Source organism: Pomacea canaliculata, linkage group LG11 (genome assembly GCF_003073045.1).
Source record: "Pomacea canaliculata isolate SZHN2017 linkage group LG11, ASM307304v1, whole genome shotgun sequence".
Taxonomy (NCBI): domain Eukaryota; kingdom Metazoa; phylum Mollusca; class Gastropoda; order Architaenioglossa; family Ampullariidae; genus Pomacea; species Pomacea canaliculata.
Window position 1 is genome coordinate 23,282,530 of NC_037600.1, and position 18,838 is coordinate 23,301,367.

The 18,838-nt window shown below is 39.4% G+C and overlaps 3 protein-coding genes and 1 long non-coding RNA gene across 6 annotated transcripts; 3 read left to right on the forward strand and 1 right to left on the reverse strand.

Moving 5' to 3' along the window:
- On the forward strand, nucleotides 1–3,671 carry LOC112574807. 2 transcript variants are annotated; one of them, XM_025256118.1, is made up of 6 exons: nucleotides 1–72; nucleotides 207–480; nucleotides 1,108–1,252; nucleotides 1,395–1,558; nucleotides 1,794–2,528; nucleotides 3,073–3,671. In XM_025256118.1, exons 2-6 carry the CDS (start codon nucleotides 421–423, stop codon nucleotides 3,280–3,282), a joined length of 1,314 nt encoding a protein of 437 aa, XP_025111903.1. In that variant the 5' UTR covers nucleotides 1–72; nucleotides 207–420; the 3' UTR covers nucleotides 3,283–3,671. The 2 variants fall into 2 exon arrangements, with proteins under 2 accessions (XP_025111903.1, XP_025111904.1); XM_025256119.1 differs by having other exon boundaries at nucleotides 1,794–2,489.
- An 18-nt stretch (nucleotides 3,672–3,689) lies between these two features.
- Nucleotides 3,690–6,697, forward strand: LOC112574836. Of its 2 annotated transcripts, none has more exons than XR_003101496.1 (3): nucleotides 3,690–4,048; nucleotides 4,299–4,654; nucleotides 5,031–6,697. XR_003101496.1 is itself a non-coding variant. In XM_025256154.1 (3 exons), exons 1-3 carry the CDS (start codon nucleotides 3,825–3,827, stop codon nucleotides 5,360–5,362), a joined length of 870 nt encoding a protein of 289 aa, XP_025111939.1. In that variant the 5' UTR covers nucleotides 3,690–3,824; the 3' UTR covers nucleotides 5,363–6,697. The 2 variants fall into 2 exon arrangements, 1 of the variants encoding a protein (XP_025111939.1); XM_025256154.1 differs by having other exon boundaries at nucleotides 3,690–4,006.
- On the reverse strand, nucleotides 5,196–10,272 carry LOC112574860. Its single transcript, XR_003101509.1, has 3 exons — nucleotides 10,196–10,272; nucleotides 8,297–8,439; nucleotides 5,196–5,290 (listed from the first exon to the last, which is right to left on the reverse strand). It is a non-coding gene; the product is annotated as an uncharacterized LOC112574860 (long non-coding RNA).
- A 237-nt stretch (nucleotides 10,273–10,509) lies between these two features.
- LOC112574725 lies at nucleotides 10,510–16,543 on the forward strand. The gene is made up of 5 exons (XM_025255953.1): nucleotides 10,510–10,746; nucleotides 11,729–11,863; nucleotides 15,108–15,314; nucleotides 15,838–15,969; nucleotides 16,524–16,543. The coding sequence occupies exons 1-5, from the start codon at nucleotides 10,611–10,613 to the stop codon at nucleotides 16,541–16,543; spliced, it is 630 nt and encodes a 209-aa protein (XP_025111738.1). The 5' UTR covers nucleotides 10,510–10,610.
- The last annotated feature ends 2,295 nt before the right edge of the window (nucleotides 16,544–18,838 follow it).

An 18,838-nucleotide genomic window follows, 5' to 3' on the forward strand; every position in this document is an offset into this window, starting at 1 on the left:
AGACTGCCTCCTTCTCAGGTTGTGTGGTCGTTGTTTACTTCTCACAAACAATAGAAGCAGCCAAGCAGCAAGGTAAGTTCGACTTATATCTAGCGTTGTACAAAGATTAATAGCATTACTAGACATCTTCAACAGCAGTACATCAATGATTTACAACTAGATAGTTTATTCTAGTCTTAAAATTTACCACATCATTACAATTACAGCACCAGAGACAACTCGGATCTGATCAAAGCCCCACACAACCCTCTCAACAGGTACAACAGCACACAGAAGCAAGTACGCAGTCAGTGAACCTTTACAACCTTGTGAAATTAATTCATTTGAACCCGGTCAACAGTAACGGTCGTACAGCAGGGATAGTTCACTGAGTGTTTGAACACTGAGTAGAAGAGAACTGCCACCGACAGACCCTGAACCATGTCTAGTGGTCCACCGTCACCTTCGCAACAGGCAAATGAAGGATGCTTTTCACCAAAGGCAAGCAAAATGTCATTTATTTTATTGTCACAACTCATTGCTTTGCTCACGAAATCTGACTCAGGAATCGGGTCATTGGGTCAAAGGGTGTCGTTATCAACATCATGCTCCTTTTTCTGATTGTACCAATCGTTTTGAAATCGTGTAGTTTCTCTCAAAACGTCTTATGCTAGCTTTAGTTTGGGGCTGCCCTAGTAAATCCATTTGCTATCAAGGTCCACAGATGCCCTCATGTACATTAATGAAGCCGATTCACTCAATTGCGTATCAATGTAAGATAATGAGTCTGGGTTATGGCTAGAGTCTGTGTGTATAGGTGATTTAATTATGTAGACGAGACATTTCTCGGGGTGGTTAATGATTTCACAAACCTTGCATATTAATGAAACTAGTTTTATTGGGTAAGTCTTATTTCCCATTAAAATAATTCATTATTTTATTTATTTATTTTTCAAGTTAGTTCTTATGGTTTCAGGCTTATTTAAATGAACTTGTAGATGCTGAGGAAGTAGACGCTTACCTGTATTGTACACCTGTACTAGATCTTTGCGTGTGCTGTCATCTACATGAAATTAGGTTAGTTAAGTCCCGGTAGTTGTTGACGCTGAATTTTCTGTCGTTTGTCAGGGCGGAGGGAGCAGCGGATCAGAAGGTGGGGGTGGTGGGAGAGAGTTCTATTCAGAATCGTCAGGACGACCAGGGGGCGGTGGACGTGTCAAACTTTACCTGCACGCCGTGACTGATGCACAAGCTGCCAGTCTTGTCAATACAGGTAGGTTTGTTGTAACATAGCCAAATATACTTTTATGAATAGTTCTATTTACTTAATCACACAAAACGAAATTCTTTGATGACACATATTGATTTCAAAATGATCTATTGACTTAAGTTCAAAACATTTTTATGCAAATCAGGAAATAACCACCCTCTCCAAGAAATCATAATGAAGACAGGTGCGGATGTACAGCTCGACCCTAATCCATCACCTGTACCAGGCATGACGATTGTCATCATTAAAGGTCTTCCATATCAGATCGAGATGGTTGTCAGGCTCATTACTCTTAAGACTGGCGCTCAGGTGTGTGACATGTCATAACAAGTGACACTGAACAGCGGAAGCAAACACTGAATGCAATTCTAGTTGAATATTAGACAAAGCGGTATGAAATAAAATAGAATATTCTTGTGTAGGTAATCCAGTTTTTAAGAGTTATTTATAGAATTTTTAAAGAGTATGACACTAATATACACATAACATAAATATATAAATAAACATTAAAATGTGGTGTTGTTTTGGCATTATTTTGATACAGGGGACCATCTCAGAACAAGCTCAGACATTCTGGCTCCAGTGGGTTGAGGCCTCGTTCCCTGAACTCGACTCACGCGCCTACTTCCTGCCTCCTGTCTACTTCAACCGCGTGCCAATGGTAAGACAGTCTGTTGCTGGTCAGGATGTTCTGGTCCTTCAGTCAACATCTGGACAGGCCGATCAGTGGAGAAAGAACAAGTTGTGTCCACCTGAAGTTGCCCTCCCCCGTCCTACTCCCGTGTATAACAGCGACATCAGAGAGGATGCAGCCATGCAGCGGGTTCTCTTCTGTCTGAAGGAATTTTCTGAGCAGAACGGAGAGGTAATGGTTGGAATGAGTCAGCTTCAGTTCGGAGAATACCTAGGTGAACCTTGCTATGCTGCAGCGGCTGCCCAACTACCTGTATCCAAGACATTGCCTAACTCTTCTTCACGAGATAGACAGGGAGACTTTGATGTGCTTATCATTCACAAACTTTACGGTTTTGTTGTCTGTGAAGTGAAATCTATGGGTGATAAAATTAATCAGTTTACTTCAACAGACGAGGAATTCGATAATACCATTAGAAAGAAATTACTAGAGGCCGTGTCACAGCTGGACAAGGCGGAGGCCATGTTGTCTCACCTGGTGTCTGATGTCTGTCCCGGTCTGCGCATCACTAAGACCATCGCTTTCCCCAACCTCACAGCTTTTCAGGTAGAAAAGGCCATCACTGACCACCATGACTTGAGTCCGGTAATGACTGTAGCCACTGTATATCACCAGTCTCAAGAGATCAGATGTTTTTTGTTGCCGTCATCAGTCCTTTTCTTCTCGTATACACTCTCTCCCATATCCGGCAATCATTTAATTAAACTTGCAAGTATAAACACGGAATAGGCATTTGGCATTCATACTTTTACAAATAAAAATATACAACAAGAATTATTTCTTTGTTTTTCAAAACTTAAGCATCAGGCACAATACACAATACACATTACACAACAATTACATATTGGACTTAGGTATATGTAAAGATTGTTACCTTGGAATATCATTCCATCTCGTTTAAAGAGTTCCCTATATTACTCACAATAATAGGAAGGTGCTTGTGTAATAAAGACTAAAACATTTGCGGGTTTTGAAACTAATATTACACGTTTCACGCATAACACTGAGCATGCCTCTGATCACGTGTCTCATTAGACGTTGTTTCTCCTCCAGTAAAAATGTCCGCAGAAACAAACTCGGTCAAAGCAAAGCGAAGCGATATACTGTAGCACTCTAATTTTTTTTTCAGACCTTGTGTCGGTGTCTACAAACAACAGACCACACCTCCATCGCTGGTCTGTGTCTGTGCTGTGACCAGTTGTCTGCCCCCAAGGCACCGTGTGACGTCAGTAGTCACGTGCTGAGGGAACTGGGACACTGGTGGCAGCGACGTGTGGCTGGGGCTGGACCTGACAGTGACGTGACACCTGGGGTGTACAAGACACTGGTAGCCAGGTGAGTATTACAAATAATTTTAGCACAGTTACGTTAAACATAGACAATATACAATAATAGTATTAAAACATCCTAGTTTAGAGTTAGTTGAGGGTTAAGTATGTCTACATTACAGTTTGAAACAGACTTTATATGCAAACTAGTATTTTTTTACATTTGTCTTTTATATTTCTGAGTAACAGAAGTAGCTTAAATATATTATTGTCCCCTTCTTTGTGCAAAAGGTTCATCAAAGTGTTTATCAATCGTTGTAGATTCTGTGGTCCAGCGACAACAGTGAGTGTGCCATGCACATGTCCTCCACGTGTGAGTGTCAAGACCCTGGGTCAGGCCGTGTGGTGGACAGGAGAGTGCTATACTGCTGTTATCACACTCTTCCCGGAGCAAGTTCACCTGCTACACACGGCGCCTCCCACACTCTTTGTCACCGGACCGCCCGGTACAGGTAAAACTGTGGTGCTGCTGCTGATGGCCATACAGTGGCTGCGGTGTGGTCACCACGTCTACGTTGTCAGTTGAGGGACTCTCAGTCGTGCAGTGTCCAGCATGTTGTATCATCTGCTGCTGCAAACTGTCAACACTACATTGACAAACGGACAACTCCACCTTTTGCAGTATAGTTTTATTGACGACGATGACATCAACGATGACATCAACGACGACATCGACGATGACCACAACAAAGGAAACGTGGAGAAAGCTGTGGAACATTTGTCACAAGAAGCAAGGTGAGGCTCGCTGCACGTCATCGCCGATGAGGCGGGGCCTGAGTAAGTTGCACAGTTTATGATGTGTTAGCCTTGTATTGTGCTTTAGTTTTACCAGATTGACCTCAGCTATATCAAACAGGTTCATACGTCTAGTAATTTTTTTAATGAAATAAAATAGATCTAACAGCCAGTTTCTTATTTTAGGGGTTTAATGAACATTTACTTATTCAATGAACTTGAGTAGTTCTAACTTGCTAATAATAAACTAATAGTTAAACCGCTTACTACAGACACCATTTCTTATCAACAGGCGGGCCTTTAAGACTTTCTGTGAAAAGTTGCTGACAAAAGTTCCTGATGTCCATCTCTGGGCGGCAAGTTTTTACTGCAAGCACATCCCCGCCGGCTGGCAAGTGGAATATTTAACCCGACCCCTCCGCTTCCCACCCGCTGTGGTCAGGGAAGTCATCAGGGATAAGAAAATCACTGACTACAGTAACATATGCCCCTACAGTGAGCGAGGTGTGCCCGACCACACAGACGGCCCACCAGTCAGACGACTACGTCATCAACATCAGTGTCCAGCTGAAGACCGGTCAGGTGACTGTGTCACGTGTGGTCGTGAGCTGGCCAGCCTCCTGCACAGTCTCCGTGTTGGTGATCCTGGTAGGTGTGATAATTACGTATCCTCGTAAAAGAAAGAAACATAACCTTTAAAAATACAAAACTAAAAGCAAAATGTGTGTATATCTACGACACAAGCTGTAAAAAGTAAATACAATCTTTCTGGTCATGAAGCAATTTATCCTATTACATCAGGTACCCGTTACTGCACTCCGGGTATTTTACAGTCATTAGAACAGACGATACTCGAACCCCCGCTATCGTCTGCTTGGAAGGCAACCACATTAAGCAAAAAAATATTTAGTTTTGCTCGAATAAATAAATAAAGCAATATGTATGCATGTTACCTTTCTATATCAAGTTTCACATTCTAATATTGCATTGACTTAATTAACAGAAATATTTTAAATGTTATAAGTGAACGCTACAACTCAAGGGTCCTCATTACCTGGAGGTACAACACCACCAAACCTACAGTGGAGAGACGTTCTGGTGCTCTATGACTGGCATGGTGTAGGTGACAACTCGGGTATGGTGCAAGCACTGAGAGAAGCGGGTATCCCAGTCCGGGTGATGAAGGATGAGGACACAGAGGACGTGGCCACGGCCCGCAGTGACGTGGTGTGGGTAGCGAGCAGATACCGGGTGTACGGTCTGGAGAGAAAAGTCGTTGTGTGCCTGGAAAACAAAGTTGACCGTGTTCACTCCATGTCCAGGTGTACGTCACAACTTGTCATTGTCGAAGAGTAGGCAATCTGACTGACTGACACTGTCATGCAAGTCAGATATGTTGTCTGTGTGTGTTAGTGTGCTGCTAGTTTTTATTATTTCAGATTTTCCCACATTACATTGTTATGTGACGTTTTAGGTGAGTTGACATTGTAACCGGATGTTTTACGTGACGTGGCATTGTAACATGGCGTTTAACATGACATGACACTCTATCAGGATGTTAATGCCCACTTGCGTGATAAGAAACATCAGCTCAACAAGAACTATTTTACCATTGGGATATTTTTTGTCACATTTTCAAAGCTTCTGCAAAGTTTGAATCATGGCCTCAAGTCTGCAGAAACTTTAGTTTATAGTTTACTTTGGAAGAAATATTGAATAAAATGAGGTAAAAAATAGGATATGAATAGACTGTTCTTTAGACATTTTTGACTGATAGTTTATATCATGTGAAATCTCTACAGCAATTTCTGTTTATATATTTTTGGTATGCTATGACAGTTGACGAACGGTTCGAAGTCAAAGGCTCTCTTCAAAAATGGAATCTCGCTGACGATGTTGTTTTATGTCAGTCTTTATTGTGCCATTTGAGTTAGTGTACCAGGATGCGAAGCTGATTAAAATAATTTGAAATTGTGCACTACTGCTTGTGCAGTTTCATTGAAAAACGAGTTTTATGTGATTCAGGGATGTGTAACGACATGCTTGTAGCTTACCTCAATTACTTCCCTATTTATCTAGCACACGATATGAGTCATGGCTTTGAACCTAAAGTACCTCTGTGTCCTTCCGGGATCTTTTTCCGTCCTTTTAATAAACACCTCATTATGTCCCCATAGCTGTGAATCATTCCCTCTTGACCTCTGATCAGCCAACCTGTGGGCCTGCGAAGTAATAGTACCTCAAAATTGCGACCCATGTATGATGGTAGTCTTTATTTAAAAATACTGTTAATTAATCTATGTAAATGAAATAAAAAAAAAACAACAAAAACAAATTGCTATTCAGTGATATGGTCGTCATCGGTAGTGTTAAATTATAAAGTTTGGGGGGAAAACACACATAAGATCACGCAAAAAGAGATTGGTTAAGGTGCTCGCACACACACACACACACTAGTAAAAGCCAAACACGCACTGTTTTATATATGTATTTGAATGTTTTGTATGCTAATAAAATTGTACTTTGTATTTTAAGTTACCTGTCTTACCTTTTGTGCTTGGGGAAAAGCAAGGGTAGGGGCTCGTGAGTTGTATGGTGGAAACTAAGAGCGACTGACATGTGGTTGTTGTACATAGTGTTTCACATGCAAGATTATGTTGACGCGTTGATGTTTAAGGAGTTCAATCATATCACCTATAGGCCCAATTCCAATATTGTAACAGAGCTGAGGGGCATCCCAGAAGAATCATTTCAGCAAAGCAGAAAGGTATGGCAGAGAAGGGTAGAAACGTGCATTAAATTCCAAGGAAGAGTCTTACTGTGAGTGAGGAAATCATGTAGTTTGTTGTTTGACTATTACATTGCTCATACTCAGGTTTGTTGCTGGTTTGGTGACAGCGAGTGATCATATTAAGGGGTAAACAGTTGCTTCTTAACATTGTGATACCTGGTTTATGCAATCAGAAGCAGACACTGTGTATGTGTGTGAGACGCTATTTCAACATACACGTCTGCAACGTGACTAGACCAGTTGACGAATATTTTGTTCACTGGATAACTTTTGACACATTGTGCTATCAAAATTTGGTATGTTTGTCTATGTTCCACAATCGGAAATAATGATATGGGGGGTTAAATAATTTAAAAGTGCTAAATAATATTAATGATAAATGTTTGTCTAGTGCTCCGAAATATCATTTTTGATATTTAAATGCGTGCACCTCTGTATTAACTTGTTTACTAGAATAATATTGTCAGATGATTTACTATTAAAGTAAGTAACCGTTAATATTTATTTGTTTTACATTTTTCTAGTTCTACTTACCAATTCAGTAAGTGTATACTTTGAACAGAGCTGTTGAACACATTTCTTCTCGCGATTTTTATACATATATATATACACACTACCTTTTAAGAGGTTGTCTTTTTTCTACACCCATAACTACTGATAAATATAAGGTCAACTCTAAGGCTTTGAGTGCAGGTGCTTGCACTTTTGCGAGAAAAAAAGTCTCAATTATTTAATGTCGTGTAAGATCATGATAGTAAGCACGAATGGCTTAACTAAGAATGATATTTTTTAAAATATATTTGGAGAAACACATTTAAGACCAGAATCTCTCCTCTCTCTTTCAACGACTTTATTGCATTTAAGTAGTTGACAACATGGAGGGATGAGTACAGGCGGTCAGCAGGAAGCTACACCATAGGCCAAAGTGCCTAATGCTTAATCGCTTTCTATCGTGGTTGATATATCGGCAAATCTTTTCCATGTGTCACGACACAGGTGGTTCTACAACATCCTCGTACCAGACAAATGCGAGTTCTTTCAACACATAACAAAACGATTGCATGAGGCTGCCCACATCATGGTCAGTTTGATGTCAAGTGGCTCAGGACTTTACAGACTACAACACAATTAATTATCCATAACTATTCGCCTCAATACAGCGTTCTAAAGAAGACGAAACCCTATACGACATATTGCAATGTTTATATGGGGCAATCCCCACGACCAGTCTCAGTATAGTCATATCTTACAATTAAAGTATGAAGATTATACACTCTTCATACTCTCTCCTGCTGTTTAGCAATAAGTCTCCAGTTCTAATGATCCGGTTCAGTTATCGGTCTTATAACTGCTTTAGCAAACGTTGTATACGTTACTCGCTGTTTTTAGAGATGCGGTCCTTGTCGTAATCACAGTCACCAACCCTAATTTTTAAAAATCACACAAAACACTTATAAATTTCAAATCTCAGAGTTATTACATGGGCAGAACTTTCTCACTAGGTGTTCAGGGGTCACACTTGCATAACCGTCGAAGAGACGAATCCCGTAAGGTGGCGGTAGGGGTTCGGCTGTATTGCCGTCAGTCGGCAGCTGACATTCTAGCTTCCCGTTGCACCACGTGGCGAAGTATCCTGGTCCATCTGACCAAAAATCCCAAAAGTCACAGATAATTTATGTGAACTCCACTGGGTTCAAGGTAAACATTAAAACCTCGGAATTTTCTGTAGATGCGAGCTACATCTAATACATGGGGTGTAAACACCTGGGTTCCATTGGAAGTGATATTCTGTAGGTAAAGTGTTCTCCCCTTAGCTCTAACTTTCACCCTACATAATTCCTGCAATTCTTATGATTTTTTGAGTGGTCTAGTTAAAGGCAGATATACTCCTTCTTGCACAAAACGAATTGTTTACAGTCTCACATTTCTAATTAAACACCCCTTTCACCTACAGTTACCACAATACATTAATGGTGATAAAAAGAATAACATGTTCAATACCTTGGCTCGGCAAGAAATTACACTCGCTCTCGTCACACAGCAAGTGTCTGTGGGTCTCAGTTCTTAGACGTCTTATTTGGGAATGCCCAAACTCTATTCACTAAAAATATCCGGGACTCATGTGAACACTTTACTCATTTACACTGTTACATAACTGTTATTTCTCTCCACTGATACAACGAAGGACAAAAACTTATAATCACCCTAACACAGTCAGGGGCAATAATTCTTGTCCGTGACACTATGTCATTTCTTTACAAAATTACACTTTTTTTTGTGTGTGTGAACTACAAGTAAATCAGCTTTTGCACTGGTTAGCAATACAAGAACACAAAGGGACGCCGAATGTCGTTAGAAAGGACAACAGGAAGGAGAATTTACAGTAAATGTTTTCTGAAAGAAGTATGTTTTAACTTCACATCGGAAAGCATGTACCGACTTCACTGTGCGGAGAGACGGAGGCAGTCTGTTCCAAATACGGAGAAGGAGAAAGCAACAAGCAATTACTTCCATTTTGATAGAGAGAATAGAAAAAAATCCGACGTGGGGCGAGTAAATTGTTCTTTGCTCTGGTCTACATTTGCTTCAAGCTACTGACAGTTTAGTTCTGCTTCCAAAACCAGTTTGAAATGTTCATCCCTGATCTCAGTGGCTTTCTCTGGATTTAAATACAAGTGCTCTTAGCACCTGTCTATCCGCGTCCCATAGCGACAAGAACAAATCAGCATATGTATTTAATATATATATATACACATTTAAAACTGATTCATAGCAAATTACCACAAGTGATAGACATCCCATTTTACTAGAGGCAGCAATAAACTGTTAATCTTAAACAACAGCGTACTTACGTGTGAATTTGTATAGTTTTATATGTAAAGTAGGAACTAAATTAGAACGTTTTCCTAATTTCGCTATTGCCGTTGTCATGTAAATTTGGATCTTAGAACTGTTGTTAACTGAAGTATATATAAAAAACAATATTGCTATAAAAAATAATTACCAGAAAAGGAAGCAATATAATCAATTAAAGCAATTGAAGTACATTAAAATATTAATAAAAATAATAATATAAAACTTATAAATAAAAATAATAAATCATTATTATTATAGGTAAAAATAGCTGGTGAATTAATCCTCTGATTATAATTCATATTTTACATATTTGTATCTAGAGCTATGAAGGAATGCTCTTTTTGTTGCTTTGTTCAGTTACAGGAATTTGTAAAGGGTACTTGTGAAAATGTTTAGTCAGCTTAGGTACAGACATAATTAAGTCCTACCAAAAGCTAAAATAGTATCTGAAACATCAAAAAGAAAAAGAAAAACAAAACACAAAAAAACCCAACGTTTTCTAATGTATATAGATGCATGCATTCAGATACAAATACACTCACAGGCACAAGACCCACACGTGTGAAGCAGCAGACGTCCGAGTACACACACAGGCACGCACAATGGCGTAAGCCTTTCGTTCAAAACCCACAGAGACGTTTCGTGTCATATGGCATTTCTTTCGTACAGTAATCTAATCCCACTTTCACTTCCTGAAGGCTGAACCACACTTCCTTGCCAGTTTGTTTAAGAAATAAAGCAATCACTTAGGATCGCTATCACGTGAGCGGTAACATCTATTTGAGATACGAGATATGCATATTGCAAGTATCTAGGAGAGTGCATAGCAGCTAGAGATGAAGATGATGACTGAGGGGAGAATACTGTTGATGACGACGACGATGGGAATGATCTCTGCACTGAACTAGCTAAAAGCACTATTTGCCAGCCTTTACACGAAAGTGGTGAGAGCAGAAAATGTGCAAAATACCAGGAAACTACTACAAGATGACCAACACTAAATTTTGGTCCCGGAGGCAATGTCTTTTTGTCGCAGCTGCTGTCTTTATCAGCAGCCTTCGTGTTTCATGCACTACAACAATTGAAGAGCAAGGTAACTTTAATAATAGTTTTATCTGTGTAGCAGAATCCCCTTTTATATTTAACTAAAACGCACTAAGTTCTGTCTTTGAAACTGTGAATTGACTAGCTACAATGCAGTTTAGTTAGCGCTCAATGCAGTGAGAAAAAATAAAAGAATCGTGAGCACTTCTCACAAACACTAGTCTTGACAGAAGTACAAGAAACGAAAGGAATAAGACAAGTAAAAGCTTTATGTGGTATGAACGACAGATACTAGAAGTAAATGGAAGAATGTGATTTATGAAACTTTAAGGACTCATATAAAGACAAAATTTTACAAACTCTTTGTGACGACTATTGCTGTAGTGTGTGTGTACTGTAACTACATGAGTGTATTACAATCTACTGTAGTGGATGACACTCATAATTAGCCTCAAATCCAACAAGATCATAGATTAACTAAGAAAAAACGATGACATGGATATTAAGGCCTTGTCCCTACTACATTAATGAACCATTTTTCTTAGGACCTTTAATTATATGTATTTATCGAACAATTAGTAACTTTTCCATTAACTAAGTAGACTCTTCTACAGGATAAGTTTTGGATGCTAACATATATATATAAATACTCAATGCATGTGTTTTATCTTGTCATTATTAGAAATGTTTCCTCTTAGGTGTTTTAGGGCGGAAGTGAAACCAAGAGAGGTTTTTTATCCTTATGGTGTTTTATACGTCCAATATTCGACAAAAATACAAGCTTTCACAGCCGAATGCAATCACTTATTTTGTGAAACAAAGTCGTGCATGACTTTGAGTATATCTCAGTGTAAGTGGTAGTGAATTATAATTTCTAAATTAACATTTCTATAATATAATGCTTACTTCATGCATTAATTTTGTACTTCTTATAGTGTACAAGGTGTCTCAGAAGAAAAAAAAAGTCATCCTTTCACGAATAAAGAACAGCACATTTTGTTTCTCACTTCTTTTTTTTCTTAACATTACAGATGGTAGTGTAACATGTGACGTTCCTTCGGTCGAGTCAATGGACAGCACTTCGGTCACATGTCATTTTCCTGAGGATGTTAGTCAGACAAAGAGAGATTTTTATGTCTCTTTCTACAAGGATGAAAAAAGCGAAGGTAATACACGTTTTTCTTTCCTTTTCCTTGTTAGGAACAGTGGGTGGTTACCGCTGTCTGAGTTAGTCAGGGATTATTGCCCTTACCTTACATATTTGAGTGTGGTGGTTGCGTCGTGGTTTCGCGTCAGAACCCGACGTCATTTTATGACGCAATTTGAGAGGGACGTAGCGTGAAAATTATTTGGAAGAAAGCAGACGGCTGTGAGCAGGGAAGAGAGGGGGACTGAAAGTGTGTGTGGTGTTCACTTCGGATCTTGTGTGGGTCGATCCCTGCGGATGTATGTGTGGTACCAGCTTTGGGTCATGTGTTGATCCCCAGGAGTATATTTGTGGTGCCAGCTTTGGATCATGTGTTGATTCCAGCCAATATATTCTGAGTCGTCTGTTAGGTGTCTGCTGAGTCAGCACCTATTATTAGTAAGCATCGGAACGTGTATGTGGTTTCCTCTAAACCAGGGGTCTCAAACTCAATTTACACGGGGGCCACTGGAGGCAGAGTCTGGATGAGGCCGGGCCGCATCAGGTTTTCCACAAGAAAAGCTCTTACAAAAACATTCCAATGTTATCAAATGTCTTATTTTTTCATCTTATTTTTGTGTTAAAAAATAAAAATAAATTAACAAATTCATAAGAAAAAATAAATCAATTAGTAATAAATGAATAAATTGAAAATGAAAATATAATAATAATACAGCAGATATAGAAACTGAAGAAAATATAGTTGCTGACCAGAGAAATGTAATTATTATTATTCAGATTCAAATGTCTGTATTAGCATTTCTTTAACATTTAACTTTCTGAACATGAATGGAACATTGAACATAAACTGTTCTGAACATGGCTTCTTCTGCCTACTTCTTGCTGCTAGAGATCTGGCAGCGCTTACTCTCGCATATCCAAGCCACATTTGGCTTAAGGGAGGAAGCAGCTGAGACCCTCAGTACGGCTTGAAGATGCTCATCAGTAAGTCTGGATCTGTACTTGGACTTATTGAAGTTCAAGGTAGAGAAGAGCTTTTCGCACAAGTATGTGCTCCCAAAAAAGACACATGGTCCGCTTGAACATTCGGGAAAGCTCAGGGAAGCTAGGGGGCCATTCTCTCAAAAATTGCCCGAGCTTGTCTGCTTTTCCACTCACCTCCCTGAACTTGGCTTTGAGTTCAGAGTTGCACTGCAGGTCAATGAGCTCCATTTGAAGCACAGGAGGAGCATCTTGTACATAAAAGGAGTAGGGTCCGCAAAAATTTGAAATGTGGTTCTGTGCGTCTTGAAGTCTGCAAATCTATGATCGAATTCCTCCTGTAGCTTCAAAATGACATCCACATACTCTTCACCACTGAACGGTGTGCCTGCATCCATAAGTGCCTTGCATGCTGGGAAATGGCAAAGGTCTGTCTGAGAAAGCTGGGCTTTCCATAACATAAGTTTTGTAGAGAATGCTCTCACGTTGTCATAGGCAGCACTGACAAGTTGCCCCTGACCTTGTAGCTTCTTGTTCAGTACGTTAAGCTCATGTGTCATATCAACCAAAAAAGCTAAGTCCATCAGCCATTTTGGATCACTTAGCACAGGAACAGCAACCCCATCTTTCTCCATGAAGGCTTTCACTTCGGCTCTCAACTCAAAAAATCTTTTCAATATGTTTCCCCTGCTGACCCAACGTACCTCGGTGAAGTAGAGCACATCCCCATATTCTGACTCCATTTCCTCTAAAAAAGCACGAAACCTTCTGTGCTTTAAGCCCCTGGATCTGATTTGGTTGATACATTTCACAACGATAGACATCACATTGTCAAACTTCAGGCATTTGCTGCAAAGGGCCTGCTGATGAATAATGCAGTGAAGAGCAATGGCCTCCTCCACACCTTCCTCTTCCAGTTTGTTTGTTTTGTTTTGTTTTGTTTTGTTTTTTTGGAACAAGTGCCACCAGTCCTCCCTGTCATTGATGGCCCTCCATCAGTTGTTATTCCAACAAACCTCCTCCAAGGCAAACCGGCATTCTCAATGGCATCACACAGCTGGTGAAATATCTCCTGAGCGGTGGTCTGGCCATGCATTGGAATCACTGTGAGCAACTCCTCTATGACTTCAAAAGTGTCATCAATACCGCGGACAAAGACTGCGAGTTGGGCAGTGTCGGTGATGTCTGTGGTCTCATCAAGAGCGACTGAGTATACACTGAAACATTTTGCTTTCTCACACAGTTGATCATAAATGTCACTTGACAGGTCAGAAATGCGCTCTGCTACGGTGTTGGCAGAAAGGCTGATGTTGCTAAACTGACCTTTCTTTTCTGGACAGACAATACTTGCAGCCTGTAATATGCACATTTTTAAAAATTCACCTTCTTTGGATGGCTTTCCTGCTTTAGCAATCATCTCACTAACCACGTAGCTAGCTTCGACTGCTGCGTCATTCTCTTTGGTTGCTTTCGTAAAGAAATTTTGTTGCCTCAGTAGATGTGTTTTAAGATTAGCAACCCGGTTGACTCTCTCATCTCCCTGGTATTTTGCATACTCCTCAGCATGTCTAGTTGTGTAATGATGTTTCAAATTGTATTCTTTGTGCACTGCAACTTTCTCTGTGCAAATAAGACACGTTGGGCTGCCTCTGTGGGAACGAGAGAGGAGAAGATATAACAGTATCAAACTCGGGCCGCACTAACATGAAACTTTGATATTGAGGTGGGGGCCGCAAACTTTTGTCCGGCGGGCCGCAGTTGGCCCGCGGGCCGCGAGTTTGAGACCCCTGCTCTAAACGTTTGTGTGTGTGGATATTAGTCAAGTGTGGGCAAGACTGCACCACTGTTGAACAAGGGGCAGAGAGGATTTTACCTAGACCTTGCAATTTTGGGAGTGAGTAACTAAGACTAACGATTTGTTCAAAACATACGACAGTTTCCAGTTGCAGGTCGCTGTGTGGAAGACCTACGGACTTTGTATATATTTAGTTAATGTTGATTGATTTAAGGTTTTATTTGATTATCACGACAAATCTTTGTGATATATGATTGAAAGAACACGTTATTTGTAGTGAGTGAAAGTGTGATCCAAAAACAGCGTCCCTGACATTCTTTTTTACTACTCTTTACATTTTTCAGTTTTAGTAATGAATATTATTGCCAAATATTCGAGCCAATATTCGTAGTTGTTTATTTATGCTGTATATTATCTTTTGCTTTGAACTTTATTGAAAAAAAGTAAGAATATCACAGCTATGACATTGTGTTATTGTCATTTGTAGAAGCAGTCGACATTATGGCATGCTTGTGGCTGCTCGGAAAAATAAGCTGTATTGTGTCGCCTGGATACAAATTCACAGGAAATATATCTCACAAGGCTTCCTTGGAGATTCCACAAGCTTCATTGAGACACGCTGGTAGATATGCGTGCCAGATTTCAAACATAAATGCAAATGATATTAAGCCCTGCGAATTCAAAATCAAGCTTGGTAAGACACATTATTAATAATTTACGATCAGTTCTAATACTAGTGTTAAAAAATATCTTATTTAATGAACTGTAAATAAATATTGTTTAAGAGGCTAGACAAATCAACGATAATAAAGTGGTATGCACTTATTGATATTTTATATGAAAGGAGAGAGTATGCACAAAGAATACCACTTTCACATTAAAATTATGTTTACCTGTCGAGAGCTCTTAGTGTCCGGAATCGCTTAATTGCTTACCGGAAGCTTAAGATTAGAATGGTAGTCCGAACAGTAGAATTTGTTTTAGAACCACACTTTTATACCAGGTAAGTAGTAGGCACTAGGAAGTCTTCGGACACTTCTTATAATTAAAAACTGAAAATAACATGATCGCTGGAAGTTGTTATTATGCTTGAGAAAATAACTGTGTTATTTGTAATTAAACGAGTAATGCATGCACAATGAATCAAAATAGAAGATGAAACATCTATATTCAGAGAGGTGTGGTAAATTTACGGTTGATATATTTTATTGTTCCAGTAAACAAGACAATGTGCTTTGTTCCATCAGTTTCTCTGATGGCGCAAACATTACTGACATGCTATTTCCCAGAAGACTTCAACAAGACTAAAACGAACGTTGCTGTATATCATAACAAAGGTGGAGACACAGGTACTGCGATCATGCAATTTTTAAAAAATCAAAACTTTGGTGCTATCCTGCTATCCATTTTTGCGATCTGCACACTTGCTATTTGGATTTATTTGTAATATTGCCTTCGATTTCATAGTGCAGGTGTCACAAAAAATTTAAATTGTTCCTCTTTACGATGGTTTAATATTTGATTGATTTTTTAAATTTATTAAAAAGTTAAGACATATTAACTTGTATGACAAGGCGCTGCAGAGAAAAATATCCCAAAGTAGAATCGTCCGACGATCTGTCGTTAATTTCCCAAAGACCGACGATTTTTACCCTGGCGACACGGACACTAAACGCTGCCCCAGTCTAAGAACGTTACTTGGTTTCTGTCACGGCTTCTTGCTCATCCACTGCACTTTTACATTACACAAATGATAAAAGTCGCGATCACCACCAAATGAACAGCACCCTTATGCGACATCCGGTGCTTTGGAGCGCAAACAAATACACAGACATTTTTTTTCTTCTTTGAGAAAGGTGACTTTTTGTGCCAGCCTTTGGCGTTAAACGTTAACCTCTCACAGATATCACAACTCCTGGTTAGTAGGTCTTGGATTTTTCACGACAACAGCTGGCAGTTTAAACAGTCAAATGTCGCTCCTCAAGCGTATCGACTTTCTCCCGCCTCCCGGTTTTCACTTTTCAGGTTTGTTTTGGCTTTAGTTTCGAAAAGAGTCTCTTGACGTTAAAAGAAAGCTAAAGACGCGTATATAACCAGGGATGATCATGGTCGAGCGCACAACCATTATCCTTCAACCCGTAGTCTAGTAGCTAGTGCAAACAAAGAGGATGACCACGACCAACTGACCTTGCCTAGTCTAGGATACTGCTGTCCCGTTACCAAATATATGGACAGCCCAATTATATATCTGGTCATTTCAGACCGTCTTTCTAGGATGGGTACATAAGGCGTTTTTAATTACTTAAGTGGTTTCTGGCTGTGGGCACGTGATCGATTTCTAGTCTAGACAGGGAAATATTCCTGCACTTTTAGTGGCTTCAACTTTAATACCATCTAAGCTTGTTTTAGTTTCGCAGTATTTTACGTGAGAAAGATTTCCACATATCTTCTTGGGACACTATTTGTGCTCAAAACATACATATGTGCAAGTCAATTGATGTAAACATATTTTATGGCAAGGATAATCGCAAATTCCCCACTCAGATAATTCTGAAATTGTTAATAAATGTTGCATCATTTGCTTCAAGACATACTCTACTACTTGGAAAAATAAATATTCATCTAATTGTTATCCTTAAAAACTTGGTTTAATCTTTAAATTCATTCATTTCTCTTTAAATAAGTAAATTTTATTTTGTTTTTTTGCATACATGTTGCCAGATCGTGTGTTGTCTTGCCGATGGAAGGATCACAGTTTGAATTGCTTCACTGTCGGAGGCTATGACTTTGACCGCAGGCTAACTGACCACCTTATTTTAAGGATATCAAACGTCACAAAGGATCAAGAAGGGTCATACTCCTGTCACTCTGAGGGCAATAGATCCCTTCGTTATGAAATTTGCTCCCTGGCTTTCGATAAAAGTAATCATCATCATCATCATCATCATCATCATCATCATCGTCATCATCATCATCATCATCATCATCATCATCATCATCATCATCATCATCATCATCATCGTCATCATCATCATCGTCGTCGTCGTCGTCGTATCCGTAGCTGTTGACAAGGTTTAAGCCTCTAAGCGATTTGAAATGTTTATATATGCGTCCAAAAGTACTTTTTATTAGTTGCTTGCTGATGTTTCATAGCAATTTCTTAGGATTTGCTTCTTGCTTTAATTTGGCTGTTACAGCGACCTTTGAACCTGTCACATCATTTTGTAACGTTTCAAGCCTTGAAAAGACAGGACTTAGAAAACTGATATGCAGATTCAGTGTTGATGTGACTTTGACTAGAGGGAATATCAGTGTGATCCACCACAGTCATGACAGAAAAAGAGGTAACTTTTAAAGTCTTCCTAAAATGTATAGTTTTTGTCTGTCACACTTTTTAAACGTAGACAGGTGGGGTTTTCTTCCTAATACGTTTTATCTGAGAATTTCTGAGACGACGAGACCAATATAAGTAATGATATAATTGCATTAAAACCCCTTGTAATTAAAGACCTACCACGAAGCAGTTTTTTGGGATTTGGGTTATTTTAGTGAAAGATACTATTATAATAGTTAAATCTGACTCGAGAATATTTCATTTTTAAAATGTCACTGTGTATGTCGATTATTACATTATTGACTCAAGTTATGTTGAAAGGTTCTTATCCAAATCATTTAACATGCGTTTTGCACCGACATCTTACTTGCTGAAGGTGTTGGAATTGCAACCTGCATGTGGCTTGGAAACAAACTGAAGTGCACAACAGCCCCTGGATACGAGATCAACAACACACTCTCAGATCACCTCATCATCAAAGTGCCCCCAGCGTCACGTGATAGCAACGAATCATACGCTTGTCACGTGCTGGGGTCTCGACTCAAGGGATTTCAGCCGTGTGTGGGTTCGTGTGTGTGTGTTTTGACAAGCTCAAGCCTTCATATCGACACATAGTACATCTTGCATAGCCGACCCCACAATTACTTACAGCACAAAACATAACATGGCATATCAATCAAGTGCTGGTGAAACAGTAGTCTTGCGTTTGAGAGTTTTAACCGACAGTAAGATCGGTATCGGGATAGCTCATTTTTACTGGAAATAATACCGACAGTATAGTAAACTGATTTCTTGGCAAGTGACGTGTACAGAGGAGAATATCGAGCAGAACTACTACTGGTACACATATCAATGTCGGTAAGTTTTACTTTGCAGGTTTTCAG

Coding starts and splice junctions, on each gene's coding strand:
- LOC112574725 (XM_025255953.1), top strand. CDS start 10,611: ATGTGCAAAATACCAGGAAACTACTACAAGATGACCAACACTAAATTT. Junction 10,747..11,728: donor TACAACAATTGAAGAGCAAG/GTAACTTTAATA, acceptor TTAACATTACAG/ATGGTAGTGTAACATGTGAC. Junction 11,864..15,107: donor CAAGGATGAAAAAAGCGAAG/GTAATACACGTT, acceptor TGTCATTTGTAG/AAGCAGTCGACATTATGGCA.
- LOC112574807 (XM_025256118.1), top strand. CDS start 421: ATGTCTAGTGGTCCACCGTCACCTTCGCAACAGGCAAATGAAGGATGC. Junction 481..1,107: donor AAGGATGCTTTTCACCAAAG/GCAAGCAAAATG, acceptor GTCGTTTGTCAG/GGCGGAGGGAGCAGCGGATC. Junction 1,559..1,793: donor CTCTTAAGACTGGCGCTCAG/GTGTGTGACATG, acceptor ATTTTGATACAG/GGGACCATCTCAGAACAAGC.
- LOC112574836 (XM_025256154.1), top strand. CDS start 3,825: ATGTTGTATCATCTGCTGCTGCAAACTGTCAACACTACATTGACAAAC. Junction 4,007..4,298: donor CATTTGTCACAAGAAGCAAG/GTGAGGCTCGCT, acceptor TCTTATCAACAG/GCGGGCCTTTAAGACTTTCT. Junction 4,655..5,030: donor TCTCCGTGTTGGTGATCCTG/GTAGGTGTGATA, acceptor AAATGTTATAAG/TGAACGCTACAACTCAAGGG.